The sequence below is a fragment of the Salmo salar genome, chromosome ssa27 (genome assembly GCF_905237065.1).
Source record: "Salmo salar chromosome ssa27, Ssal_v3.1, whole genome shotgun sequence".
NCBI lineage: Eukaryota > Metazoa > Chordata > Actinopteri > Salmoniformes > Salmonidae > Salmo > Salmo salar.
In genome coordinates this window covers 8,007,748-8,035,648 of record NC_059468.1, presented here as the reverse complement: position 1 = coordinate 8,035,648, position 27,901 = coordinate 8,007,748, and the positions used below count along the sequence as shown (strand labels likewise).

Genomic DNA, 27,901 nt, shown 5'->3' with positions numbered 1-27,901 from the left:
GTAAATGTAACAAAATGGGGAATAAGTCAAGGGGTAGGAATACTTTGAAGGCACTGTACCTCTACCTACAAGCAACCTGCATGTGAGTAGAATAGAACACACCAGGATTAAACAGATATTACAGCAAGTGGTAAAATACGCTTTAATTTACAAACTTAAAACAAGTACATTTAAAAATCGCAAAATAATTATAAAATCAAACCCATTCTATTTACATGATAAAAACCAAAAAAATATTCAGGACACAAATTAAGTAGGACACAATCAAGTGTTGTCTAAAAGAGTCAATGTGGTCCCGGGAGAAAGTGTGAATGTTGTTGACACCAGATTTTATAAGGTAGTATTACACTCTGGATGTGTGTGTGATTGGCACATCAGGCACAATTGTCAGGCACCTCAGTTCTCCAGGTAACAGAAAATACTTCTTTGGGGTCCTTTGGCTGCTGGTGCGTTGTTTTCTCGACATGGCCGCTTAGCAGCCGGGGCCAAAACCTTGATTTGTCCCCTCTTCTTCATCTGCAAAATAAAGAGATATTCAGAGTTAAATATCGGAAATGACTCCTGTTGCTAAAATAATGGACCAGAACTTGTCAGAGATATACAGAGCTTGTCAACAAACTCTCCGCCACGTTAGAAGCAAACGCCCCATGACGATAACATTCCGATTTAGGGATTCTTCATTTCTTACTGGAATGTAATTATTTGGGAGATTTTGGTGCCAGCGTGGAGTCCCATTAGAATTTATACATGTCCAGCTGTGTTTGTGGACGTCTGTATGACTCGGAGCAGTACTACAGCTATTTAAAAATATCAATTACGCCTCAGTTTAAAACAGAACTCCCCAAAAGTCTTAACCTGATCCGGCATCATTTTATTTTAATTAAAATGTCATCACGACGAATACAAATTTGAGCCAATTTCAAAAAGACAATGTCAATGCCCTGAGATAAAATACAATTTCATGTTGACGCTGCATCTTCCCTGATTGGTTCAGAGATTACACATACAATAATCTAGATATTCCACACAGATCCAGTTTGGATTATGTCATGTTGTACACATTTTCAGCTAAAAACCAAGTTGCAGTATATGTAAACATAGTAAAAAAAAAAAAACGTATGGATAAGAGCGAGCAATGGTTCTAGTCAAACAAAGACTGCACTAACAGTTTTTACCAGGGAAACATTGACAGCTTGGGCTTTTGGCACCACCCTATGGTCAGACATCAGTACTACACTACAGTCCAAAATCACATGATTAGAATTACAAGTACAGTAATGACCAAACTGTCACAAGTTCTAGAGGAGAAACTATATGCTCTTAAATGTGTAATGGATGTTTTTATTCTACAGAAGAAAAAACAAAAAAAAAACTGTTGGGAATGGAGTGAGGCTTTCAAGAAAAACAAAACATGTTTACTGAAACACAACACACGGTTGTAGCTACAATACTGACCAACTATTATCCAACTGTGTGTGTTAGGCCCACAGGATTACATATAACACCATTATATTTTCTCTATATGGTTTGACCTGCCTGTTTTTTGGGGGCTTCTGCAGCCGAGGCCTCTTTCTCCGGCGATAGGCTTTGGAAGACGAACCCTCGGGTGTTGCGGGGGGCTAGCGGGTTCCCCTCGGAGATACAGGCCAGCTTCTGCAGGACAGAGCGGGGCTGGCTGAGCAACGAGCCCCTCTTCACCTGAGGTGGGGTTCAAAGGTTAAATGGAGGTGAAACGGTCATAGAGGCAGAGACATCTAGTAAAGATTCTTAGTAGGCTCCGATTACACAACAGTGAAAATCACAAGTGTCACACTAGAGGAGAGAGGGTGACTACTAGTCCAGACTGGACTAGTATGAGGAAGGTACTGACCATGGTGGGTTGAGAAGGTCTCTGGAAGGGGTTCTGAGCTGGGAATTCTCTGTCCGCCTGGGGTGCAACAGGCAGCTCTGGAAAACAAAACAGAGAGACACAGGAATTGAGATAAGGGGAGGGTTAAAAAGAGTAACTCTTGAGAAATTTGCAGTCATCATTCATATATATATATATATATATATATATATATAGCTCCAAAAAAATAAAGGGAACACTTAAACAACACAATGTAACTCCAAGTCAATCACACTTCTGTGAAATCAAACTGTCCACTTAGGAAGCAACACTGATTGACAATAAATGTCACATGCTGTTGTGCAAATGGAATAGACAACAGGTGGAAATTATAGGCAATTAGCAAGACACCCCCAATAAAGGAGTGGTTCTGCAGGTGGTGACCACAGACCACTTCTCAGTTCCTATGCTTCCTGGTTGATGTTTTGGTCACTTTTGAATGCTGGCGGTGCTTTCACTCTAGTGGTAGCATGAGACGGAGTCTACAACCCACACAAGTGGCTCAGGTAGTGCAGCTCATCCAGGATGGCACATCAATGCGAGCTGTGGCAAGAAGGTTTGCTGTGTCTGTCAGCGTAGTGTCCAGAGCATGGAGGCGCTACCAGGAGACAGGCCAGTACATCAGGAGACGTGGAGGAGGCCGTAGGAGGGCAACAACCCAGCAGCAGGACCGCTACCTCCGCCTTTGTGCAAGGAGGAGCAGGGGGAGCACTGCCAGAGCCTTGCAAAATGACCTCCAGCAGGCCACAAATGTGCATGTGTCTGCTGAAACGGTCAGAAACGGACTCCATGAGGGTGGTATGAGGGCCCGACGTCCACAGGTGGGGGTTGTGCTTACAGCCCAACACCGTGCAGGACGTTTGGCATTTGCCAGAGAACACCAAGATTGGCAAATTCGCCACTGGCGCCCTGTGCTCTTCACAGATGAAAGCAGGTTCACACTGAGCACATGTGACAGACGTGACAGAGTCTGGAGACGCCGTGGAGAACGTTCTGCTGCCTGCAACATCCTCCAGCATGACCGGTTTGGCGGTGGGTCAGTCATGGTGTGGGGTGGCATTTCTTTGGGGGGCCGCACAGCCCTCCATGTGCTCGCCAGAGGTAGCCTGACTGCCATTAGGTACCGAGATGAGATCCTCAGACCCCTTGTGAGACCATATGCTGGTGCGGTTGGCCCTGGGTTCCTCCTAATGCAAGACAATGCTAGACCTTATGTGGTTGGAGTGTGTCAGCAGTTCCTGCAAGAGGAAGGCATTGATGCTATGGACTGGCCCGCCCGTTCCCCAGACCTGAATCCAATTGAGCACATCTGGGACATCATGTCTCGCTCCATCCACCAACGCCACGTTGGTGGATGGAGGGAGGTCATACAGGCACGTGGATTGTAGGGAGGTCATACAGGCACGTGGAGGCCACACACAGTACTGAGCCTCATTTTGACTCGTTTTAAGGACATTACATCAAAGTTGGATCAGCCTGTAGTGTGGTTTTCCACTTTAATTTTGAGTGTGACTCCAAATCCAGACCTCCATGGGTTGATAAATTGGATTTCCATTGATTATTTTTGTGTGATTTTGTTGTCAGCACATTCAACTATGTAAAGAAAAAAGTATTTAATAAGATTATTTCATTCATTCAGATCTAGGATGTGTTATTTTAGTGTTCCCTTTATTTTTTTGAGCAGTGTATATACACACACACACACACATCTCATATCTCTTGTACATCAGCTCACCTTTCTTCTGTAGTTTCTTGGCGGTCAGTTTCTTGGCCAGCTTCATGAACTGGCTGTCCTCCTCTCCAACCTTCTCCTCCTCCTCGTCCACGTCAAAGTCCTGCCCTTTCTTGGCCTTAGCATCTGACTAGAAAGTCAAAGGGAGTTAGACAAACATGAGACACCACACACACTACATAGGATACAAACCAGGGGAGTAATCGTTAGTCCAAACCATAGGAAAACAGTTTGCAACAAATACAAGTTTATTGGAGAAATTCAAGTAGATGCCTCCCTGTTTCATTCCATTTGGTTCCTAGTGAGTTTCCCCTGACAGAATAGAATGACACACACCAAGTGTTCGACACACTCCCATATGCTGTACATACACTACATGACCAAGTATTGGTTGGGCGATTAAGCCTGGCTCGCACGGAGGCATTGTAATGCTGAAACAGGAAAGGGCCTTCCCCAAACTGTTGCCACAAAGTAGGAAGCACAGAATCATCTAGAATGTCATTGTGTGCTGTAGCGTTCTGATGTCCCATCACTCGAACTAAGGGGACTAGCCTGAACCATGAAAAACAGCCCCAGACTATTATTATTCCTCCTCCACCAAACTACAGTTGGCACTATGCATTGGGGCAGGTAGTGTTCTCCTGGAATCCTCCAAACCCAGATTAGTCCTGACTGCAAGATGGTGACATGTGATTCATCACTCCAGAGAACGCGTTTCCACTGCTCCAGAGTCCAATGGCGGCGAGCTTTACACCATTCTAGCCAACGCTTGGCATTACAACCGAGGACAGATGATTTTTACGCGCTTCAGCACTCGGAGGATCCGTTCTGTGAGCTTGTGTGTCCTACCACTTCACGGCTGAGCCGTTGTTAGTCCTAGACATTTCCACTTCACAATAACAGCACTTACAGTTGACCGGGGCAGCTCTAGCAGGGCAGACATTTTACAAACTGACTTGTTGGAAAGATGGCATCCTATGACGGTGCCACGTTGAAAGTCACTGTATTCTTCAGTAAGGTCATCCTACTGCCAATGTTTGTCTATGGAGATTGCGTGGCTGTGTGCTCGATTTTATAGACCGGTCAGCAACGGGGTGTGGCTTTAATAGCCCGAAGCCACTAATTTGAAGGGGTGTCCACATACTTTTGTACATGAAGTGTACCTGTTCTCGTAGCCACTGCTCCCTCTCCAACCTCTCTTTCCTCCTCTGCAGCTCTGCCTGGTCCAACTCTTCCTCCTCCTCCTCTTCCTCCCCCTCCGCCCCCATTCCGTCCATGTCAAAGCCATCGTCTAAAGAAAGAAAAGCACCACAAAATCAGAGACAGCATTGGGTTAAAACACGACTGTTGAATAAAGCTTGTGGAACAGAAAAGCATGATATCTGTCGTAGGAGGACGCCAACTCAGGACACACCCACCTATGTTCTTCCAGCGGAAGCGGCGAGCTCGGCCCGGGCCGTCTGAGTGCAGGTCCCCGTCGGCTAGGTAACGCTCTTGGTACAGCCGCAGTCGCCGCTTGTCGTCGTCAAGGACCTGTTTCCTGTAGACGAGCGGGTTACACTAAGCTTTAGGGTCATACGATTGATTGCTTTTTTCCAATAAAAATGAACAAAATAAACCTTTCTACTCCCAAACCTATGAAGATAAGGCACATTGTGCTTTGTTAAGGTAACCCAATAGAAGTTGTTAGATTTTTTTTGTCCGAGGTATTTAGAATGTTATTTTTTGGGGGTGGGGGTATTTGGGTCAGTACATACATGTGGATCTTGTTGACCTGGTCCTGCAGCTCTTCATCAGACGGCAGCTCGTCCAGCAGCTCCTCCTCCTCATATTCATTCTCACCGCCATCCTCATCCTCACTGCCCACGTCACTACCTGAGAGCTCAGCCTCAGAGTCCACAAACTCTGCCATGCGCCTGCAGAGAGCGGAAAACAACCAGACGACATGAATACAAAGTGGGCTTGAACTATCCTTCTGGTGTGGAAACCGCATTCTGATACATAAAAAGGGTTTAGAGTTCGTGCAATTGAGTTCATTTTCAAAACAGGACATTCGACAGACACTCATCCTAAGACCTAAAGTTATATTGACAGACTAAGGTATAGTGTAAGTTCATCATTCAGGAACAGTTCTCTACGTACATTTTCTTCCTTCCTTGCCGGGGTGCAAACACAGCCTCCCTCTCCTCCTCCTCCTCCTCCTCGTCGTTCTCTACGTCCTCTTCGCCATCATCGTCTTCCTGGAAGGAAAGGAGGAAGGAATTAGTTTAGCTGTTTGGGGTATACGTCATCAATGCAAAAGGTGCGATCGCGTGTGCCTTACCTGCTCACTCTGGCTCTCCACGTCTGACAGAAGTCGAAACTCACAATCCTCATCCACCTGTTTCTTTCTACTGAAACATCACAGAATAGCATTTAGCCTTACAGGGATACATTTTTCGATTTCTTTGAATGTATAGCCTGAGTATATCATAGTGGTTAGTACAAGAAGTGTAACATAGTACTCCGTTACCGAATTGAATAAACTTTATTGATACCGAGAAGGTAAATTAGTCATCAGATCCCAATTTTTTTTTGCAAAATCAGTTGTTTTTCAGGTTTTCACCCTCAAAATCACTTAAAAAAAAATAGAAAAACAAGAATGAGATGTTTTAAGTCCACAACAATGCTCAAACTACATCAGGAGAAAACTTGAGGTCTGGTAAAATCTAAGGAATGTTGAATTGTAGGTGTAGTGCGCAGTTTTTAATGCATGTGCACACCAGCCAGAAAGTGTTGTTTGGTTGGCAGTGTTTCTGTAGCAAAATAAACGATGGCTGGTTTAATGCAAATAATCACGATATCATTCTGTCAGGTAGGTATAGGCTACTTTGCAGTTAACATTTTATTGAGAAGGTTTTTGGAAAAGCCTTTCAATCTACCAGTAGAGTAGAAGGTTATCATTAGCATTATCGCTAACGGCTGCACAGAGCATAGACTAGACATACGAGCACCACACAACACAGTGGTATTCCTGTGCAGGAAAATACGAATTACTACATTTTGTTTAAGTCTTATCATTAACTTGGACAAATAAATGAACTTCCTAATAAATTACAATACATTTACTTTATTTCCTAATAAGTTCACTACATTTAATATTGTTGAATTCCATTTTAAATGTCTGGAGTCAGTGATTGTCTGCGTTGAAAAAAATATTTGTACCCGTCTTCCGCAGTTGACGAGTGTGGGGCGTAGCTCGAGTTGGATCGCAAGGGGGAGACACCTATACGGAGAGAGATTGTGAGGAATGGAACCAAAACATTATTGTTACACCCAATCACCCAGACATACACACCCAGTACTTGGGAGACACGCTTACCTTGAGTAGTAAACTTCCCAGAGCAGAGGCCGAGCAGCTGATCCATGTCATCGTCTCGGTCCATTTCCAACTCCATCTTCTCTTCTTCCCTCTTCCTCCCTTCCGCTCCCTCCTTCTCCCTTTCTGCCTGTGCGGTGGGGAATACTCCCGAACACAGCCCCAGCAGCTCATCCTCCTGGGTCGCCCCCAGACCTCTAACTCCTGCCTCGTTCTTCCTCTCCTTCGCTCCCTCCGTCTGTGTGGTAGGGAACATTCCAGAACACAGCCCTAACAATTCATCCTCTGGCGAGGCCCCAAGCCCACCCACTCCACCCTCTCTGGCAGTCCCGAACCCCCCAGAGCACATTCCTAACAGCTCCCCCATGTTAGCGTCCATAGCGTTCTCATCCAGGCTGGCCAGTAGGAGCTGCCTCTTGTGGGAGCGCGGGGGGCCAGTGCGGGGCCCCACGTTGAGGAAGCCGTCGGCATCCAGGAGCTGGGAGTCCTCCTCCAGAGAGAAGCGACCCTGGGACGGGGCCCCCAGGGGGCCAGGAGACTCGCCGGGGGAGGGGGGAGCGTACAGGTCCTGAGAGTCCTCCACGGGCAGCGAGAGGGAGGGCTCGGAGAGTTTCCCTGAGCTCTGTGGGATGGAGAGAGGGAGGGATGACAGACTGGGGATGAGACTCAAAGGAGCCAGTCTCAACATTTATTAAAAACCACCTTTCTTCCTCAAGGGCTGAATCTTAACGTAAGAATAAACATGTCTATAGGGGTTTGGGGTGGGGTGCTGCTGCTCATCTTACCTAAAAATACACATTTGGACACAGAAGTTTTAGCCTAATGTAGCAACTGAAATATAGACACTGACTGTAGGGCTATTACTCTCACATGTTGCCTAATAAAATGGTGTTTCTTGCAGTAAAATGATACACCAAATGTTAACTTAGTCTTGGGAATAGGAGTGGAGAAATATGACTTTCAGCATCTTGAGAGAACGAGAATGCAGTTAGGGACTGTGCAAACGTGCTGTCTTTGTCAGTGACAAAACATGACAGTAGGCTATTTCAACCACATAAAAATATGCATCCAGGATGAGCTGAAACCTAAATCAGATTCATGTTGGATCGTTTTCACAGCTTTTAAATTTCCTTGAAACCGGTGAAACCTACGTCATTTAGACATTTTTTTTTTTTAAGTTAGGCTATTGTAGGTTTGCCCCGGTCGCTACACGTCCTTGCTCTGTGAGCAGAAATGGAAGACAAAACTTTACCAATGTCAACTAGATTAGGTTTAGGACTATTACTGATGCATTCATTCTATTCATTTATTACATTGTTCTGGTGAGCTCCGCTTTTTTTTGTCTCCTAAGGCAACAAGTAATGAGAGAATAGTAGCTGCAGGCCTAAGTCGGTCAACAAATAGCCTGCAAAATGTTGGAAATTATATGCAGAATTCCCCCCTCGCTAAAATAGGGGTGAAAGTAGACTGAGACGTCTGGGACAGGGACGCATGCGAACAGCAGTGGAGGCATCAATGAATTCAGGCTACATGTGTGCCTAATAGTTGCTGAATGTTATTACATGTTCGGTGTTAATAGGCTCCCTTTCCATTCATGAAAATGGAGGTGCGCGCACTGTTTTAGATGCTGGAATCATTATAGAGTGGATCGAACGCACACAGGTAGCCTACTTTTTAAGTGATTTGACAGTAGCTAGGTTTCCATCTAATTGGCGACGGAGTTTCATGCAAATAGTCTAAAATCTGAATAAAGAAAATATGCGCATTTTCCCACCAGTGGTGTAATCAGTGAGTGATAGTGCACACAATGTAATTATCCGCTTTAAGTTTTCATGTATCGAATAAAAATCGAAAAAAAGTTCAATGTCTTTCCATCGCATTTTCAACTAGACCGATAGTTTTGTCACAAAAACGGTTGCGTTAAATAGTAAAATGGGCTTACTGTGGACTTTGCACGTGCGCTCTAGCCAAGAGCTCGCAGATACAGTGTGGGAAGGCCAGGCCACATGATGAGATTAGCTCATTATGGATAATGATTTTTAGATTGTCAAATGGCAGTCAAGCATCGATCACCATGTGACCAGAATAAGACCCTCGATATTTATTGAAAGGGGCATCAAGCTCGTCACTGTGCACCTTCACCACCCTGTGAGGTTCATCTTAACTTATTTCATGTGTAGCCTAATAAACTGCATGCTTTCCTGAGTTGTAGTGGGAGGACCACACACACCATAGTTTACTTCCATATGATGGTTATTATATCAATACTTGCTCAAAGGCGTTTCCACCACCATTTCTCGCATAATGAATGAATGAATGTTACCGAAAAAGATCACATATAGAACAAACAAATGATCTGTCAGCATTTAAAAAAATGGTAGCGAAACGTCCTGTTTCCATTACAGCGGTCGTGACGGAAACGTGGTTTATCAGATGAAAACATCATGCCTGGTTGTGTTCATGACACATTAAAACGCAATACATTTTTTACAGTTAAATTAGTCTTTACTATCATGCCCAATGAAAACAAATTGGCAAGCACACATAGGTTACTGCACCCCCGGTCAAAATCGTTCTGCGGTCCCTGATTGAATTCACATATTCATTACTGGGAGACATGCATACTTGGGTCTGTGTGGTTACGATTGGCTCTCTTCTGACACTTTTATACTGTCAGAGTGGTAAGGAAAACACTGTGCCCTAGACATACAGGATATAAACCCTCCTAAACTGTCAGCGTCTCACCTTGGAGGCAGATCCCAGGAAGCTGGGTCTGAAGAAGCAGGGTGAAGGGGAGCGGAAGGGTCTGGCTGACAGGCCCCTGCCTCCTGTGGTGCTGCGGTTGACAGGCTGGTAGGACGGCAGCATGGAGCCCAGCAGCTCAAAACTACTGTTGTGACTGTTGTCCTTGGCCAGGGACAGAGAATCTTCTTCCTCTGTAGCAGAAAAGAGACATAGAACTTGCAATACAATTTTACCAGTGAAACTTCCATTTTTCATAACCTTAAGTCCCCCCCCCCCCAAATGATTTAACCTAGACTGGAAAAGAGACACCTGATTCCATCAAGGATTTGAGAGTATTTTATGAAGTAGCATAGTTATGACAATTTACTTGAAAGTGAGATGTTCAGTCTCCTCACCCATCTTTGTGTAACTGTCTTGACCACCGGGCCCTGTCCTCTTTACACCATCTCTGTAAGAAAGACAAATCATTACAACTTGGAGGGACAGATAACACACATAGTATATACACATTTACCTTACACCAGTGTTCATTTTGGTCCTCTATTTTAGATGTAGTCTAGTCTTAGTCATTTCGACTAAAATATAATTCAGTGTTAAGTCACATTTTTGTCATTTGAATAATGATCGTCTGGTATTGCCTCATTAACCTATAGAAAACATAAACCACTGACTTCTATGTGCACAAACATACATAGCCTTGTCCTACCAGAGAACATCCTATTCTCTCCCAACAGCAGAAATATGACAAACATAAGAATATATCATAATTATATGGCCATGTGATAATTATCTTGCGTTGCGAGAGCGAGCTGGTCACCAATCACCAGATGCTCCCTTAAAGTACTATGGTTTGCACCTCCGTCACGTCACTGCCATTGTTATGAACCGTTTCAGATGCCGCAGCCACCGTGCTGTCCAAAAGTAGATTGGGAGCTAATGACTGTTTCGCCCAGTGATTTAGTCGAATCACAAAACTCTAAATAAAAAGTTATTTGCCCAGTCAGATAGTGTAGTGGCAAGAAGAATCTTGTCAATAACTTGTTTGCTATCCCATTTCCTTTCTGTGCCACCAAATATTTGCATACAGGCTACTGGTAATGTTACCTGGGAAACGGTAAGTTGCAAAACGTTCGCCAATGTTGCAGATAGAAATTCCATTTATATATACATTTTTATTATTATTCAACACGTCAGAGGCATGTTTGTTCTACATAGCATATTTCTAACAACGTTCCAAAACGTTGCGTCCTGCTGAACGCGCCCCCAGGTTGTTAGCTATAGCTAGCTAATGAGGTATAATGAACAAACAAGTGTGCAGCCTAATGAAATGGTTTACGGTCCAGGCCGCAAGTAGCCTAGTTTTAGAACAGATTTTTAATGCAAAATGCACGATAGAAAGAGACAAAAACGCTTGTATTATGGATCATAGCTTTTGAACGGTAAGAGCTAGAATCAAGCCGTTTTCTCCGAGGAAGAGAGAGAGAGAGACTTGGCTACAGAACCTGGCTATGAAATGCAGTGGGGAAAGTGGGGGGGGGAGGTTACAAATTAAAATTCAAAAGATCATTCATTCCATCAAAAATAATTGTTTAAAATAATCATATTAATTGTTTAAAGAAGTTATGCCTTGATCACAGACAGTGCATCTATTTTGGTACACCAGAAGTACATTGATTTCCATTGGAACACTGCATTTGCCTTGTACCGTTGCGATGCAGAGGCAGTTGCAGTGCGTTCTTTGTGGTGCATACGTTGGATTTATTGAACCTAAGCATCAAACTGTATGTGTAGAGGGCTTGACAGAAAATGGTTGCAGAATGTTGAACTTTGGTTGCACACATCCAGATGATGCTGCGTACCATTTTGCGCAGGTGTGATCGAGGCGCAAATCAACTTTGGATGGCCTTATTCGCGAGTGTCGGTGGAATATTCCTGGGGACGTGACGAAAACATGAACACATGCTCATAACAGCTAAACAGTTAACTCAAGGGTACAAGATATGCCTTGAAATGGCTACCTAGTTAGTTCTCTAGAATATTTTATAGGCTAGGCCTACCTGCTGCAGCAATGGCCAACTGTCTCGCTCTCTCTCTCCTTGAGCACCTGACCACTCGTCTTGCACACATGCCGGTGATGCACAAACACAGACGCGTTGAAGTGTCATTACGATCCGACGTCGATTTTTATTTGACTGACAGATTGTGACTAAATAAATGACATTAACAGAAATGTATCATTGGAAACGGAGCCCATCTGCCCACACGCAGCGCTTGCTACCCGGTAGCTCACCAGCTGGTGTGCCAGGTGAGGCACCATCTTCCCACTGCTGAAAAAGACTGTGCATATCTGCTACTAATATTAATTGTGCTCATCATCGAAAAGCTCTGAATCTCGGCAAAAACTCTTGTCCAGTCCACTTTGTCGTGATTTCAGTCAGAGATAATTGTCTCGTTTTAGTCCAACTGAAATTAAATATAATTTAGTCTATTTAGTCAGTTATAGCCTCGTCAATTGCCACAGAAATATTTGTGTTTGATGAATATTTGATTCACTACTTTTGTTGATGAAATTAACCTGTTGGGTCTAGGGGGCAGCATTTGCACGTCTGGATAAAAAAAATGTACCCGATTTAATCTGGTTACTAATCCTACCCAGTAACTAGAATATGCATATACTTATTATATATGGATAGAAAACACTCTAAAGTTTCCAAAACTGTTTGAATGGTGTCTGTGAGTATAACAGAACTCATTTGGCAGGCAAAACCCTGAGACATTTTCTGACAGGAAGTGGATACCTGATGTGTTGTATTGACTTTAAACCTATCCCATTGAAAAACACAGGGGTTTAGGAATATTTTGGCACTTCCTATTGCTTCCACTAGATGTCACCAGCCTTTACAAAGTGTTTTGAGTCTTCTGGAGGGAGATCTGACCGAACAAGAGCCATGGAACGGTGATGTCCCATTAGACACCTGGCGCGCTACTTCATGTTGGGTACCCTCGTTCCAATACGTTATAAAAGAGTATGCATTCGTCCACCTTGAATATTATTCATGTTCTGGTTAAAAAAGGCCCTAATGATTTATGCTATACAACGTTTGACATGTTTGAACGAACGGAAATATATTTTTTCCCCTCGTTCATGACAGAAGTCCGGCTGGCTTACATCATGTGCTAACGAGACGGAGATTTTTGGACATAAATGATGAGCTTTTTTGAACAAAACTACATTCGTTATGGACCTGTGATACCTGGAAGTGACATCTGATGAAGAGAATCAAAGGTAATGGATTATTTACATAGTATTTTCGATTTTAGATCTCCCCAACATGACGTCTAGTCTGTATCGCAACGCGTATTTTTCTGGGCGCAGTGCTCAGATTATTGCAAAGTGTGATTTCCCAGTAAGGTTATTTTTAAATCTGGCAAGTTGATTGCGTTCAAGAGATGTAAATCTATAATTCTTTAAATGACAATATAATATTTTACCAATGTTTTCTAATTTTAATTATTTAATTTCTGACGCTGACTTGACTGCCGGTTATTGGAGGGAAACGATTTCCTCAACATCAATGCCATAGTAAAACGCTGTTTTTGTATATAAATATGAACTTGATAGAACTAAAAATGCATGCATTGTCTAACATAATGTCCTAGGAGTGTCATCTGATGGAGATTGTAAAAGGTTAGTGCATCATTTTAGCTGGTTTTATGGTTTTGGTGACCCTGTCTTTGACTTGACAAAACATTACACACAACTCTTGTAAATGTACTGTCCTAACATACTCTAAATTTATGCTTTCGCCGTAAAACCTTTTTGAAATCGTAAAACGTGGTTAGATTAAGGAGATGTTTATCTTTCAAATGGTGTAACATAGTTGTATTTTTGAAAAATTTGAATTTTGACATTTATTTGGATTCAAATTTGCCGCTCTTGAAATGCACCTGCTGTTGATGGAGTGCACCACGGGTGGCACGCTAGCGTCCCACCTAGCCCCAAGAGGTTAAACAATGGCTTACACACTTTTTAAAACACATTACTTGAATCCACTACAGTCGAGAAGGAGTCGAGGCCACTGACACCTGGACACCTGTGGATATAGATAGCACTTCCTTCTCCACACAACAAGGCTGCCCATGACCAACGACATGGAGCGGTACATCGCGTGCTACTTTGCCTTATGCAGGCCACGTATTGTCAGCCCATGTACATGGCCGAGACTCCCAAATACCAGCACCACACACACACACACACACACACCCGTGCGCGAGCAGGAGCTGCTCGCAAACAGCATGAGGGTTCCGTCTGTGTTGAGCAAGTCTGGTGGGGGAGAGGGACCCTTTAATCTTAATGGGGAGGGGCTCCTCGCACCCCTCTGTGCCGCGCTGCCCTCCTCCTGATCGTCATCCTCGTCGTCATCCTCATCCTCGCCATCAGCATCACCACACCCCAGTAACTCATCTACACCCTGTGGAGAGACAAACAGGTTTGGACAAACTACGAAACACACCAACACAATTAATGGTCCCATTACCATTACCATAACCATAACATTACCATTACATTACTATTACCATTAACATTAACATTACTATTACCATTACTATTAACATTACCATTACCATTACCATTACCATTACCATTATCATTAATTGGACAAGACATTCCCTCTATTACCGTTATTCTAATTTTTCCACTTAAAAACACTTTGGTCTTCAATGTGTTGGTTCCCATCGCAGCGCATCACTGCGAGAAGTGTTACGGAAAGCACTGACACGCAACCCAAGACTGCCTGAGGCAGGTGCGGTGGATGGGGGTCGAAGGTCAAAGCCGCCGAGCCACTCTTACCTCTTCCCCCTCGGAATCCGTCATTTCCTCTTCCTCCTCTTCTTCCTCGCCACAGTCCTCGTTGTCTAGGCGATGGAGGGCGGCCTTGCGTTCTCGATCCTCCCGTCTCTTTACGGCCATGGCCTGCTGCAGACGGGACTTCAGGTTGGTCAGCTTCTCACCTGAGGAAAGGGTGAAACAAGACTGGTTAGGAAAGAATATTGCAGCCAGTGGGCAGAGAAATGAAGACATTTGGAAATATATGTGTGGTGGTGGATTTCAGGAAATTGGCTTATGATGCATGGTATGGGATGCCTCTTTAGCGAGTGTGTGTGTGGAGGTTTAGAGAGAACGTGTGTGTGAGATGGTGCTTGTACCAGGCGCGGTGTGTGCAGCCTCCTCCTCCCCTTCCCTGATGGTGGTGGTGACAGTGTCTTGGTGGAGCTCTTCGCTGCTGTCTTTACGGATGACGCTGAGCTGCACGGTGCGTTCCCCTCTGGGCCGGGCCACGGGCTGGACGTGACGTAGGAAACGCTCCTTCAACGCCTCCACGCCTGAGGGGGGAAACAAACCGGTTAACTACAGAAGACCATAACATTACAACCAACTTGACTGGGGTTCTTCTCAACCCAATTCATTCAAGCTCACCCATTTTGCCACAATAGGGTGTGCTTGTGTTGTGACCCACCAGAATCCTTTTGTGTGCCACATAAAATGTACAAAAGCATGCATCTAAACACAAGGCTTTAAACCCCAACCCACCATTTGGAAAATACTGTACTATAGAGCTCTGACATTATGGAGCTGAACATTTGCTGTGGTGCTCTCACCTGGATTAACCTGAGGGGGCTCCAGATCAAAGGACCCATCGTCAGCACACAGTTTGGGGACAGGCGGGGGCTCCACCCCCAGCTCCCTCAGTCTGGCCAGCCTGTCCTTCTTGAGTTTTGGGACTGGTGGTGCTACGGGGTCCACGCTGGCTGGAGCAGGTAGCGGCTGAGCTCCATCCCAATCCCCTGCCTTTGCCTCCATCTCCTGGGCTTGGGAGTCAGAGGGCTCTGCCTGGTTCTGCTCTGGGGGTCCAGCCTCCATAGACTCTGGTGGTGGAATTTCAGCACCACCAAACACTGAAATATTAGCCCCCTGCATAATGGCGGCCAGTTCAGGTAGTGGGAATTCATCGTCGTCGAGCTCCTGGGTTGGAGAGGTCTCTCCTGCCCTGCTGTGGTTCTCCTGGTGTGGGGAGGAAGTGGCCGTTGGCTGGGAGAGAGCTTGGGTCTGGGTGGAGGGTGGGTCCAGGGAGGCTGAGGGCTGTTGGGACTCCTTGGGTGGGTTGGGGGGAGGTGGTGTTGGGGTTGCCTCCTTTATCAAGTCCTGATACCTGGCAGACCTTAAAATAAATACAAATAAAAAGGGGTTTATATGCTTAAAAAGGGGCAATCTGGAGTTCAAAAAATAACAAAATGGAATCCCCACCACTGTTTTGGTAAAAAGCTGAGTGATAGGGCAGGAGAAATGTAACAATTCAAATTCATAGACAGAGAGATAGATGCAAGGACTGACCGCCTATTAGGTCTGAGAATTACCCGGGACCTCACGATACCATATTATCACGATACGAAAAGGCGATGCATGGTCAATACGACGTCTGCATTGACTGTGCAGCATTTACAGGGATACGGCCTCTGCAGAAGTCTGGGCAATCATACTTCTTCACGGAGCAGAGCTGTTGTGAAGGAAGTTGTCAAGGAAGTGAGTGTGTTTATACCTCCTGTCCCCACCTACCGTCAACCAATCATGTCAATGCGGAGCTATACGGAGCCTTGCGCATTGTTACAAAATTTGGCAGGTGCGATGCAGTATGGAGCTGGAGGTGGTGTGATGGTGCTTTGCTGGTGACACCGTCTGTGATTTATTTAGAATTCAAGGCACAATCACCAGCATGGCTACCACAGCATTCTGCAGTTATACGCCATCCCATCTGGATTGCGCTTAGTGGGACTGTCAACAGGTCAATGACCAAACACACCTCCAGGCTGTGTAAGGGCTATTTGACCAATAAGGAGAGCGATCGAGTGCTGCATCAGATGACATGGCCTCCACAATCACCCGACATCAACCCAATTGAGATGGTTTGGGATGAGTTGGATCGCAGAGTGAAGGAAAAGCAACCAACAAAGTGCTCAGCATATGTGGGTACTCCTTCAAGACTGCTGGAAAAGCATTCCTCATGAAGCTGGTTGAGAGAATGCCAAGAGTGTGCAAAGCCGTCACCAAGGCAAAGGGTGGCTACTTTGAAGAATTGAAATATGTTTTGATTTGTTTAACACTTTTTTGGTTACTACATGATTCCATGGTGTTATTTCATAGTTTTGATGTTTTCACAATTATTCTACAATGTAGAAAACAGTAAGAAATTCAAGGAAAACCTTTGAATGAGTAGGTGTGTCCAAACTTTTGACTGGTACTGTGTATGCATGCATGCATGTATGTATATAGTTATTGGAGTCAAACTACCGATATAATATCATCAGAAATATTATTGCGATATGTAACTGTATTGATTCACCCCATCTATATACAATTATAGTTTTAACCATGTTTTGAGACTATACAGTGTTTGTTTACAACGATTTTGTTCACAAACAAAGGAGATAAACAAGATATTTTGGGTTCTGATAGGGTACGACAGCTGAACAAACCTCATGAGGCATTTATAAGTTATATTCTTTAAGAATCAATGGGTATATCAGATTGCCCCTTTAAATTATTTGGACAAAACTAGATGAGCATAGTTCAGTAATTGCAAAGAAGGTAGGTAGAAGGTAGAAGTAAAGAAATCCTGGTAGATAAATGTCTTCTCACTTCAGTAGTGCCATAGCAGAACCCTCAGGTCGGGCTCTCCTCTTGAAGAACTGGTCGATGCTCTTGGGCTCAGGCATGTGGTAGGGCAGCCCGCATGTAGATTCTGCAAAGGAATTAAGAACATGCAACAAGAAACACTGGGTTGGACAATAGAAGCCACACAGGAAAAGTGTGTAGCAAGCCATGTAGAGACAAAGCATAGTGGAACACGGGCAACACACTTCATATAGGGACACGCTATTGTAATATGCACGTAAAAACAAACTGACCTCGGACCAGCCTCTGGGTCTCACTGTGCAGCTGCTTCATGGCCTCCTTGCTGGCTCGAGCTGCCTTCCTCTCCTGGGGACGCTGTTTCGGTCCAGCCTCATCATCATCTCCCTCCTCCTCCTCATCATCAAATAAAGGCTCCTGAGGAAAAGATACAGAGCATAGTTCTGATACACAGCACATCGTCTGCATGCACAGCACAATATACAGAGACAAAGCTATGTAAGATTAGTCATGAACTCAAATGAACTCACAAACCACTTCACATTCACAAAGTTATCCTGGGTGATTTATTTTTGGCATACGTTTGCTTTTTAGTGACCTCACACCTACTCCTGAACTACAGATAGGACTTTTAAATGTTGCTCTTACCTTGTGCTTCTTGGATTTCTGCTTTACTGCTGCTCTGATGGCATCCAGAGACTCTTCATCATCATCCAGACCAGCGTCATATAGGTCTTTGTCACCAAGGAGACAGCCGCTGTCATTCAGAGCACAGGGCAAAGGGGTCTCCTACAAAACAGAGAGTGATGGGAAAAGGAGTCTTTTCTTCATTAGAAAAATAGTCTTTACTTTGTATCAAAACTCTGAATTTTACACTGTCACTATAACTCAACCTCTCACCTCTTCAGGCCTCTCTCTCTTCTTCAGTCGCTCCACAGCTTTGCTGCGCTTCTCTTTCTTCTCTCTGTGTCTCTGGCTCTTCTCCCTCTTCCCTTCCTTCTGTTTCACATCCTTTTTTACCAGCTCTTCCTCCTCCTCTGGCGCGCTGTCATCACTGTCGATAGGGGCTATCCGGGATATCTTCTTGCTCCTTAATTCTGCCTTTTTGACCTCTTCCTCAGCAGTCTCCATCTCATCTCCACTGGATGCTGACAGGCCCAGGGCCTCTGCCATCTCAGGCACCACCTCCTCGCTATCACTGTCTCTCAGGGCCTTCCGACAGCGGGACCGCCGGTTCACTGTGATGTCATCATCCGAATCTGGGAAAAATATTACAAGCCATCTTAATGACTAAATGCGGGAAAGGTGGTATTCCGTTTACGTCACAAAGCAAACTATTACCTATTAAAGTAAGTAGGTTAGTTTGCACTGGTAGTTGAATTGCCAAGTACTGTAGTTTGTGTCAATGGTTGGATAGTCTAAAGTCAAAGACTAGACAATCCATTGTTTCTTATCACGAAGCAAATGGCCCAGTCCAGAGCAGTCTATTTACATTAACTGAGGGCTCTGGTCAGGTGGTCTGTTTAGGCACGGATCACCTGTTTTGTTGCGTCACTGTACCTTGCTGGTCAACAGTATTGGTAATCATCTCAGAACCAATCTGCAGCTCCTCCACTGGTGAGCCCATCCCGCTGTCTGAATCACTCTCTGCTACTGGTTCCTCAGCAGGGAGCTCCAGCGCCTGGATAGAGGGGGGGGAATAAAAATGTCAGAAATTCACCAAATGTTTATGTTGTTTGAGGGAACCATGCTGGCGACTATGCCCCTCTTTCCTACAAAATAATCATGGTCTGTCTTCTTCCCAGTGACAAGACAAAAGTATAACTGATGTAAACATAGAAAAATTGAAATGTGAAGAAAAAAAACGATTGTAAATTTAGGTGAATGATCTTGCTTGCTTAAAATGTGATGCTTGTCTGTTGTTCAATATTGGGTCGCCAAATGGCTGTTGTGGCGCCTTCTCTCTCAGCTGCCACAAAGAGCATACGGTTACCGTAGTTAGCCAGCTGGACATTCAACAGTGGCTAATGTTACACATAGCATAGAAAACTGGCTAGAACAGTTTACAGTTCACACAATGTTCATTGTTTACACAGTCACATTGTTACCCTATGCAAATGTCTAACAAACAGTCGTTCAAACTAGCCAAAGGACGAGGATTGCTAGCTAGTTAATCCAACTCAAATCAGTAACAAGTCAGGTAAAGTTAGCGAGCTAACGTTAGCGAGCTAACTAGCATGGGGTTATGGCGGACTCAATCCCGACCTAATGTTAGTCAAAATTAACCTAGTTAATGTTTGTTTAATGTGTTGAACGTTTAACTATGTATTTTATGTAGCTAGCTAATGTAACTAACAATTTGAAAATAGACATTTCTTACCTGTTGAGAGATCACCACACTCATCTTAAGTTACTTTATCCTCCTTTCGCTTGTGTATTTGCAGTGAACCTGCATTAAAACCGTGAAATCAATACTTCCGTACCGTGTTCAATTCTTTCCGACCATAAGACAGTACTATTGGTGTAAAAAAAATGGTTGCCTAATAAAATTGAATGGTGTTATTGATCCGCATTTAGCTAGCTTTCTCTCCCTCCCGCTTGTTCTTGTTCTGAATTAATCATTTTTGATCTTTCGCGCGCTGACATTGATAGTCTATCCTTACAGCTGTCAGTCATTGTCGTTGTGCTTTTCTATTGGATGATACTCAAAATTGATGTCCACCCTCATCCAATCGTTGGATGGTGGTTATGCCAATGACAGAGCAAAAACATTTGATTGGTAAATCTACGGTCACACAGTTGACCAGACATGTCCACCCCCACTCCACGACAAAACAGTATTTGATTTTCTAACACAGATAATGTACATTTTGTTTTCAATGCAATGTCAAGAAAATATTGTCAGCTGAGTTAGTAAAAGTAAGTGGAATCAAAATAACAATTAAGTGTTTAATTGGGTAAGGTAAACAAGAGTTTGGGGGAAATGTAGCAAGATGATCTGGAGATAGGGGATGAAATTATGTATAGTCTAATGACAAACAAGTAAGATACAGCTACTTAAGTACTGTTCTATGACTTAGTAACCTGTTGTATTATGAGTCACATTTACAGTAAAAGGTATGTTGTCTAATCGGGTGGAGTAGTGTACTAACAACCATAACTGTACATGGGTGGTGCTCTTGATACTGCTGCGCAAGCGCAGAATTAATTTATAGCACCTCCTAGCGCATGCTCATTTCCAAATCTACGGGATCTGTTTTAAATCACTCAGAAGACAACGCATCCACAACACTGCTGGACATTTACGCATTAAATTCCCTTTCTTAAATTAGCCCCCCTCAGCTTCGCGATACCGCCCCCAATTTCAGTGTCGGTACGGAGCCGCCAGGCCGGGACAGAGACGGAGAGAGAGCCCTCGGCCATGGAAGCGCTCGGACCCGGTAAGAATATGATATGAGAATCCGGTGTCGGGAGTGTGTGCCCCTATTCATTGCTCAACTGGGGACCGTGGTTGTAGGTAGGCCTCGACGACAGAGAAAAAAAACAAACGAGCATATCAGGCCCAAAGTGTGTAAGATGAATACAACGGAGATCAGGTTCTTACCGTGACTACTACAGCCTGATAAACACATGTTACGCAAGACAAAACGAGAGATCTTGTTTTCGTCAATCTCTGCTGCTGGTTTTCTAACTGAAGCGCGCAGCTCGATACTAGGGCTAGACGGCATTGTGTGTGTGTGTGTGTGTGTGTGTGTGGGGGGGGGGGGTTTAACCAATGCCTTCCGTGTCGTGTGTCTGTTATCTAGCCTATAGTTTCATCATCAAACACGCTATTTTTTTTCTTCAGCTTTATGATACGTTTAAAACGATTCCAGTTGAAATACGTATGCCCCCAAGCCCACATAGCTTTCGAAAATGTTAATATGAAGCCTAGTAGCTAGCTAATTGTGCAATCGACACACTGTCTTCCTTTCTACCTATTGAACGCAACGAGAGACGCTAACTAACGTTACAATGCTGCAACACTGTCTTTGTTCACGCGGAAATATTTAACTAGCATCGACTGTTACTTGGCAGTACATTATTTTAAAAACGTGTTGATATGCTTTCTTGCATTTCTGTCAGTGGTTTGGTCGCCTGGGAGTAAATGATCATGCTGCCGTGCATGCATGGAATGGAGCCTGGCTTTTGAATAGATCGTGTGGTCCATACGTACTATAACAAAACCGTTTTTACTGTGACGCAATGGCTACTAGTTGAGTTAAAGGATCTCACACACGAGATGCTGCACTGCCAATTGACACTTTACCAATATGTGTGGTTCTTTCACACCTGATATACAAATAACTTTCATGCAGCTGGTGTGAATTCCTATCCTTATTAAAAGGGATTAACAAGTTATCACCCTTTTTTGTAGCCTGATTTTTACAGAAACAATTTTCCACAGCAATGAAACTCATGCGGTCGTCATGCAAATGTTAAATGTCACTTTAGTTGGAATTGATGGACACTTTGGCTACATCCATACACAAGCTTGAGCATTTATGGATAGGCAAATATAATGGGCTATTTTGCAGTTTTATGGTATACTGGAAGGCTTCAATGGTTGTTTAACCTCCGTTGTAGCAATGTAACCTTCCTCCATATTATATAGAGCCTACTAGTTTAGTGTGCAACCCCTTCACAGCTGCCATTCTGCTCACTGTTGTCTGTGCCAAATCATCACAAATGCCAAGTGATGGTCTTTCTAGAAATCATTGCAATGCAGTACACCTAAATAACCTCCTCAGACCTTATCAGATCCATCTCGCTGAGCATCATCACATACAGTACACGAAAGCTTGTTTATCATCACATACCATCCAGTACACGAATGCTTGTTTATCATCACATACCATACAGTACACGAATGCTTGTTTATCATCACATACCATACAGTACACGAATGCTTGTTTATCATCACATACCATACAGTACATGAAAGCTTGTTTAGGTATGAAAATGTAATTATCCTCCTGGGGGGAATTAGTTTTGCTGCAGAATGATCCATAAAAACCCACCATAAACAAAGGAAGAAATGTTGGACATAAAATATGCATTTCACAAGGACAGCAGGTGGGCGTGTTCAGTAGGCTAACCTTAGTTGATCCATAATCTGGGCCGAGCTGGCAACAAGCTATCCTGTCTTTTGGTTGTGAACGGCTGATGTGCACCCAGCAGTCCCCAGGCCCCTCTATTTTCCACTGCACGTCCCTCACGGTCAATGTCATTACTGACTCATCAGCCCAGTGCATCATGTCTGCAAGTTTAAGCCCGTCCCCCCCCCGTCTCTCACTTGCACCAGAGTAAAAGCATGGAGGCTTTATGGTAGTCGGCCTGTATGTTGACCATGACTGACGGTGGTTTTGTATCTGTTACCACCATGAAGCCTAACCTACTGCCTTTACCTGGATCTCCCAACCACTAGGCCTAAGACTATTGGTCACACTGTCACTCTTCAGACTTTTACATACTACACCTTTCCATTACTACACAAATCACCTTAAATTGTACATTTAGACCGTTAACAGATCAACAACCAGTGCTGCTCGTTTTAAGCGCGGGTATGCTCAGTAATTTACTCACATTTATCAAATAACCTTACGGGCAGTTTTGGCAGTGGTCTGCTTTCTCTGATAGCGTTCTCCTTTGGTGCAGTGCAACCATGGTAACCAATTGGCTTTTTTTATTTTTTTTATTTTTTAGATTGGCCCTGATTGGCTTTGATCACCTAAGAATCACGGTGCAGCCGCATTCTCACATCGTGACCATGTACAATGCATTCATTTGCGTGGGCGGTGGGCTTGATCAGGGGCAATTTGCCTGAAGTGCATGTGACAGCCAGCCAAGCCCTGCAGGTTGTTGCTGCAGACTTGAATCCATAGTTGAGGTACCAGTGTGAGACCCCCCCCACCCCCCCATTCAGGGAGGGACCTGGTGTAGGTTTGAGGACAAGGGAGGGGTCCAGGCAAATCACACTGACAGCCTCTCTCAACCACCCTGAGGCAGCAGCTGAGGGGGCTATATATAGATCCGGTGCTGTTTTTGGTGAAAGTAGGTGAGTTGGGTTGACCCAACCTAACTGTTACACCTGCTGGGATCCCTCTCTCTGAACCTCACCTACAGCACATGCACACCTTTAAACCCCCCACACACACACACACACACACACACCGTGTGTCCCCGTGGCTGTTGTGGTTGGTCCCGTCGCAGTTACTATTACAGGGACGTGGTGTGAGAACGGTGCGAGTGGAGTGTTTAAGGGGGGGGATGAGGACATGCATGGAGCGTGTTTTTAGGAAGCAGAGGGAGGGTCCTGATTGTCCCCCTCGGGCTTCACTTGCTAACTGGAGCGTTGTGGTGCATTGGGTTCATGACCCCGGCAGCCAGCTCGTTGTCAGTTGACAAAAGCAGTAAGCGTTGCCCTCCCTCCCTTGCACCCAGCCTTAAATCACGATAAACTCAACTCTCCTCTTTCCCTCTATATGTTCTGAATATTGAATGTCTACAGAGTAGGTAGGTTAAATTGGATAGTTCCCCCTATTTTGTAATAGATTCTTTAACACCAAGGACAATTGAAATGTAAGACAAGTATACAATAGTGGTGCATCTCACTTCACAACATCCACCCAAGTAATTGTCTCATTTTCATTGGCTGTATAAATTAAGTACATGCCTGTGAGTCAGTATTGGGGCTTGGTACAATAGGCCTACACATTAAATTGTGGGATATACACTAAATGTATGAGGACATCCTGTATAAGACGGGTGGCGAGTTAGTGTTTGTGTTGTGTCTAGCGGTAATCCCCGCTGTCTCTGCAGACCCTCATCTGGCCCTGCTGCCGTCTGTCTGACGTGCTGTTCTTTGTCTGAGGCGGGCCCTGTGTGTCAGTCTATGTTCTGGCTTTAGTGGGGTGGGGGCTGGGGCGGGGACATTTGTTTTCTCCTCCTCTGTTGACCTATCTGGGTCGGAGGCCAGAGAGCTGGATCAATAGGTGTGTTTGTGGGCGGGTAGTCGTGACCTGTTGGCGAGAGTTCATGTGGGAAACCGTGGCAAGGAATGTGATTGGACTGATTTCAGAAATTGATTCCGCAAATTGACCAACAACTCTAATAATGCAACAAAAAAAAGAAACAGCAAACGCATTCATCTATTTTTGTTGTTCAGCTTTGATGAATTTCTGAGCATCCTGTCCATATAGCTTAGCTACCAATAATTGCACCCACAGTGGTCACCGTGCTGCTTAGACTCATTGCCAAAACAAACACATTAATCTGAGACCAAAAGGCCTCTTTACTACTTACTTGTTCTTTCCTCTTAGTGTCATTTTAACAGGGTCTTATTCATTAGAGCACACCGTAGCAACAATTTTTGCTCCACAAACAAAACAAGCATTTCTTATTGGATAAGTTCAGGTAGCCCTTCACTGTTTCAGTCTGTTTTCTTCCGTTGGGTACATAGTGAATACGAAATGAATGTATCAACCAACAAATGTGTGTGTTTCTGTGTTTGGACCCCCCTATAGGCCCGCCGGCCCCCACCTCCCTCTTCCAGCCCCCGCGGAGGCCTGGCATGGGCACCGTGGGGAAGCCCATCCGCCTGCTGGCAAACCACTTCCAGGTGCAGATTCCCAAGATTGATGTCTATCACTACGATATCGACATCAAGCCTGAGAAACGGCCAAGGAGGGTTAACAGGTAAATACAACTGGGCACGGGGAGGGAAGGAGAGAAATGTCTCTTTTCGAGGGGAACTAGAAGGTGGAAATGGATTTTCTGAGAGAGGGAGGTTAAGTTGATACTTTGAGGGTTTAGGTTTTTCGGGGAGTTGAGGGAATGGAAGTGTGTACTTGTTAGTGAAACAAGTCAAACTCGAGTGAGTTGTACGTGTGAAAATAAAAATGGGTCTTTAACAGAGCAGCTGGTGGGAAGTTTATTTTTATCTAACCTTTTATTTACCTTTTGTAAGCAGTACTGTCTGTGTGAATGCATTATCTGGCCAGCTCATGATTTCCCCCTGTCGTGCAGGGAGGTGGTGGACACCATGGTTCGCCACTTCAAGATGCAGATCTTTGGTGATCGACAACCGGGCTACGACGGGAAGAGGAACATGTATACGGCCCATCCACTACCCATCGGGAGAGACAGGGTAAGCAATCGTCTTAACCACTATTGCACCTCTGGTTTTTGTGACCATGTAATGGGCTGTTTCTCCTTCCAAGCACCTCTATCAGTTCTTGAAAGAGTTTTGAATAGCCTCTGTTTCGATAGGTGTTTTCCTGCCCCATCCAGAACCCCCCCTCCGAACAGCCTCAATTCATCAGGGCATGGACTCTATAAGGTGTCGAAAGCTTTCCACAGAGATGCTGGCCCATGTTGACTCCAATGCTTCCCACAGTTGTCAAGTTGGCTGTATTTCCTTTGGGTGGTGGACCATTCTTGATACACACAGGAAACTATTGAGCTTGAAAAACCCAGCAGCGTTGCAGTTCTTGACACACTCAAACCGGATTGCCTGGCACCTACAACCATACCCCATTCGAAGGCACTAAAATCTTTTGTCTTGCCCATTCACCCTCTGAATGACACACACAGGTGTTCAGAAATTATTCAGACCCCTTCACTTTTAGCACATTTTTGTTACGTTACAGCCTTTTAATCTATTTTATAATTAGTTTTTCCCCTTCATCAATCTACACATAATACCCCATAATGACAGAGCAACCTTATTTACATAAGTATGCAGACCCTTTACTCAGTACTTTGTTGAAGCGCCTGAAGCAGTGATTACAGCCTCGTGTCTTGGATATGACGCTACATGCTTGGCACACCTGTATTTGGGGAGTTTCTCCCATTCTTCTCTGACGATCCTCTCAAGTTCTGTCAGGTTGGATGGGGAGCATTGCTGCACAGCTATTTTCCGGTCTCTCCAGAGATGTTCGTTTGGGTTCAAGTTAGAGGTCGACCGACTATGATTTTTCAACGCCGATACTGATTATTGGAGGACCAAAAAAAAGCCGATACCGATTAATCGGCCATATATATATATATATATATTTTACATTTTATTTATTTGTAATAATGACAATTACAACAATACTGAATGAACACTTATTTTAACTTAATATAATACATCAATAAAATCAATTTAGCCTCAAATAAATAATGAAACATGTTCAATTTGGTTTAAATAATGCAAAAATAAAGTAAAAGTGCAATATGTGCCATGTAAGAAAGCTAATGTTTAAGTGCCTTGCTCAGAACATGAGAATATATGAAAGCTGGTGTTTCCTTTTAACATGAGTCTTCAATATTCCCAGGTAAGAAGTTTTAGGTTGTAGTTATTATAGGAATTATAGGACTATTTCTCTCTATACGATTTGTATTTCATATACCTTTGACTATTGGATGTTCTTATAGGCAATTTAGTATTGCCAGTGTAACAGTATAGCTTCCGTCCCTCTCCTCGCTCCTACCTGGGCTCGAACCAGGAACACATCAGCCACCCTCGAAGCAGCGTTACCCATGCAGAGCAAGGGGAACAACTACTCCAAGTCTCAGAGCGAGTGACGTTTTAAGCGCTATTAGCGTGCACCCCGCTAACTAACTAGCCATTTCACATCGGTTACACTAGCCTAATCTTGGGAGTTGATAGGCTTGAAGTCATAAACAGCACAATACTTGAAGAATTGCGAAGGGCTGCTGGCAAAACGCACGAAAGTGCTGTTTGAATGAATGCTTACGAGCCTGCTGGTGCCTACCACCGCTCAGTCACTGCTCTATCAAATCATATACTTAATTATAATATAATAAACACACAGAAATACGAGCCTTAGGTCATTAATATGGTCGAATCCGGAAACTATCATCTCGAAAACAAAACGTTTTTTGTTTCAGTGAAATGCGGAACCGTTCCGTATTTTATCTAACGGGTGGCATCCCTAAGTCTAAATATTTCTGTTACATTGCACAACCTTCAATGTTATGTCATAATTACGTAAAATTCTGGCAAATTAGTTCGCAACGAGCCAGGCGGCCCAAACTGTTGCATATACCCTGACTCTGCGTGCAATGAACGCAAGAGAAGTGACACAATTTCACCTGGTTAATATTGCCTGCTAACCAGGATTTATTTTAGCTAAATATGCAGGTTTAAAAATATGTACTTGTGTATTGATTTTAAGAAAGACATTGATGTTTATGGTTAAGTACACGTTGGAGCAATGAGTCCTTTTTCGCGAATGCGCACCGCATCGATTATATGCAACGCAGGACAGGCTAGATAAACTAGTAATATCATCAACCATGTGTAGTTAACTAGTGATTATGAATGATTTTTTTTTATTAGATAAGTTTAATCTTAGCTAGCAACTTACCTTGGCTTCTTACGGCATTCGCGTAACAGGCAGGCTCCTCGTGGAGTGCAATGTAAAGCAGGTGGTTAGAGCG

The 27,901-nt window shown here is 44.1% G+C and overlaps 2 protein-coding genes across 9 annotated transcripts in view; one reads left to right on the top strand and one right to left on the bottom strand.

Annotated features, from left to right (window-relative positions):
* Positions 1-118: 118 nt before the first annotated feature.
* LOC106588468 (claspin) lies at positions 119-20,131 on the bottom strand. Of its 2 annotated transcripts, none has more exons than XM_014177539.2 (23): positions 19,794-20,131; positions 18,974-19,094; positions 18,314-18,672; positions 18,062-18,202; positions 17,689-17,830; positions 17,420-17,522; positions 15,385-15,944; positions 14,932-15,108; positions 14,576-14,736; positions 13,987-14,195; positions 10,119-10,171; positions 9,724-9,914; positions 6,982-7,600; positions 6,825-6,885; positions 5,944-6,013; positions 5,763-5,860; positions 5,378-5,536; positions 5,039-5,160; positions 4,784-4,911; positions 3,624-3,750; positions 1,871-1,947; positions 1,537-1,698; positions 119-516 (listed from the first exon to the last, which is right to left on the bottom strand). In XM_014177539.2, the coding sequence occupies exons 1-23, from the start codon at positions 19,815-19,817 to the stop codon at positions 397-399; spliced, it is 3,984 nt and encodes a 1,327-aa protein (XP_014033014.2). In that variant the 5' UTR covers positions 19,818-20,131; the 3' UTR covers positions 119-396. The 2 variants fall into 2 exon arrangements, with proteins under 2 accessions (XP_014033014.2, XP_045565506.1); XM_045709550.1 differs by having other exon boundaries at positions 5,944-6,010; positions 10,119-10,172; positions 13,988-14,195; positions 19,794-20,086.
* Positions 20,132-20,313: 182 nt separating this feature from the next.
* The window catches only part of LOC106588472 (protein argonaute-4), a 40,869-nt gene continuing 33,281 nt past the window's right edge, over positions 20,314-27,901 (top strand). For 4 of the 7 annotated variants that reach the window (XM_014177553.2, XM_014177551.2, XM_014177549.2 and 1 more), the window contains exons 1-3: positions 20,636-20,853; positions 24,967-25,150; positions 25,481-25,601. In XM_014177553.2, coding sequence (XP_014033028.1) covers positions 20,835-20,853; positions 24,967-25,150; positions 25,481-25,601 — 324 coding nt within the window. In that variant the 5' untranslated portion in view covers positions 20,636-20,834. Of the gene's footprint in view, positions 20,333-20,634; positions 20,854-24,966; positions 25,151-25,480; positions 25,602-27,901 lie in introns of those variants that run through there. The other 3 variants (XM_014177547.2, XM_014177548.2, XM_014177552.2) reach the window with 3 other exon arrangements.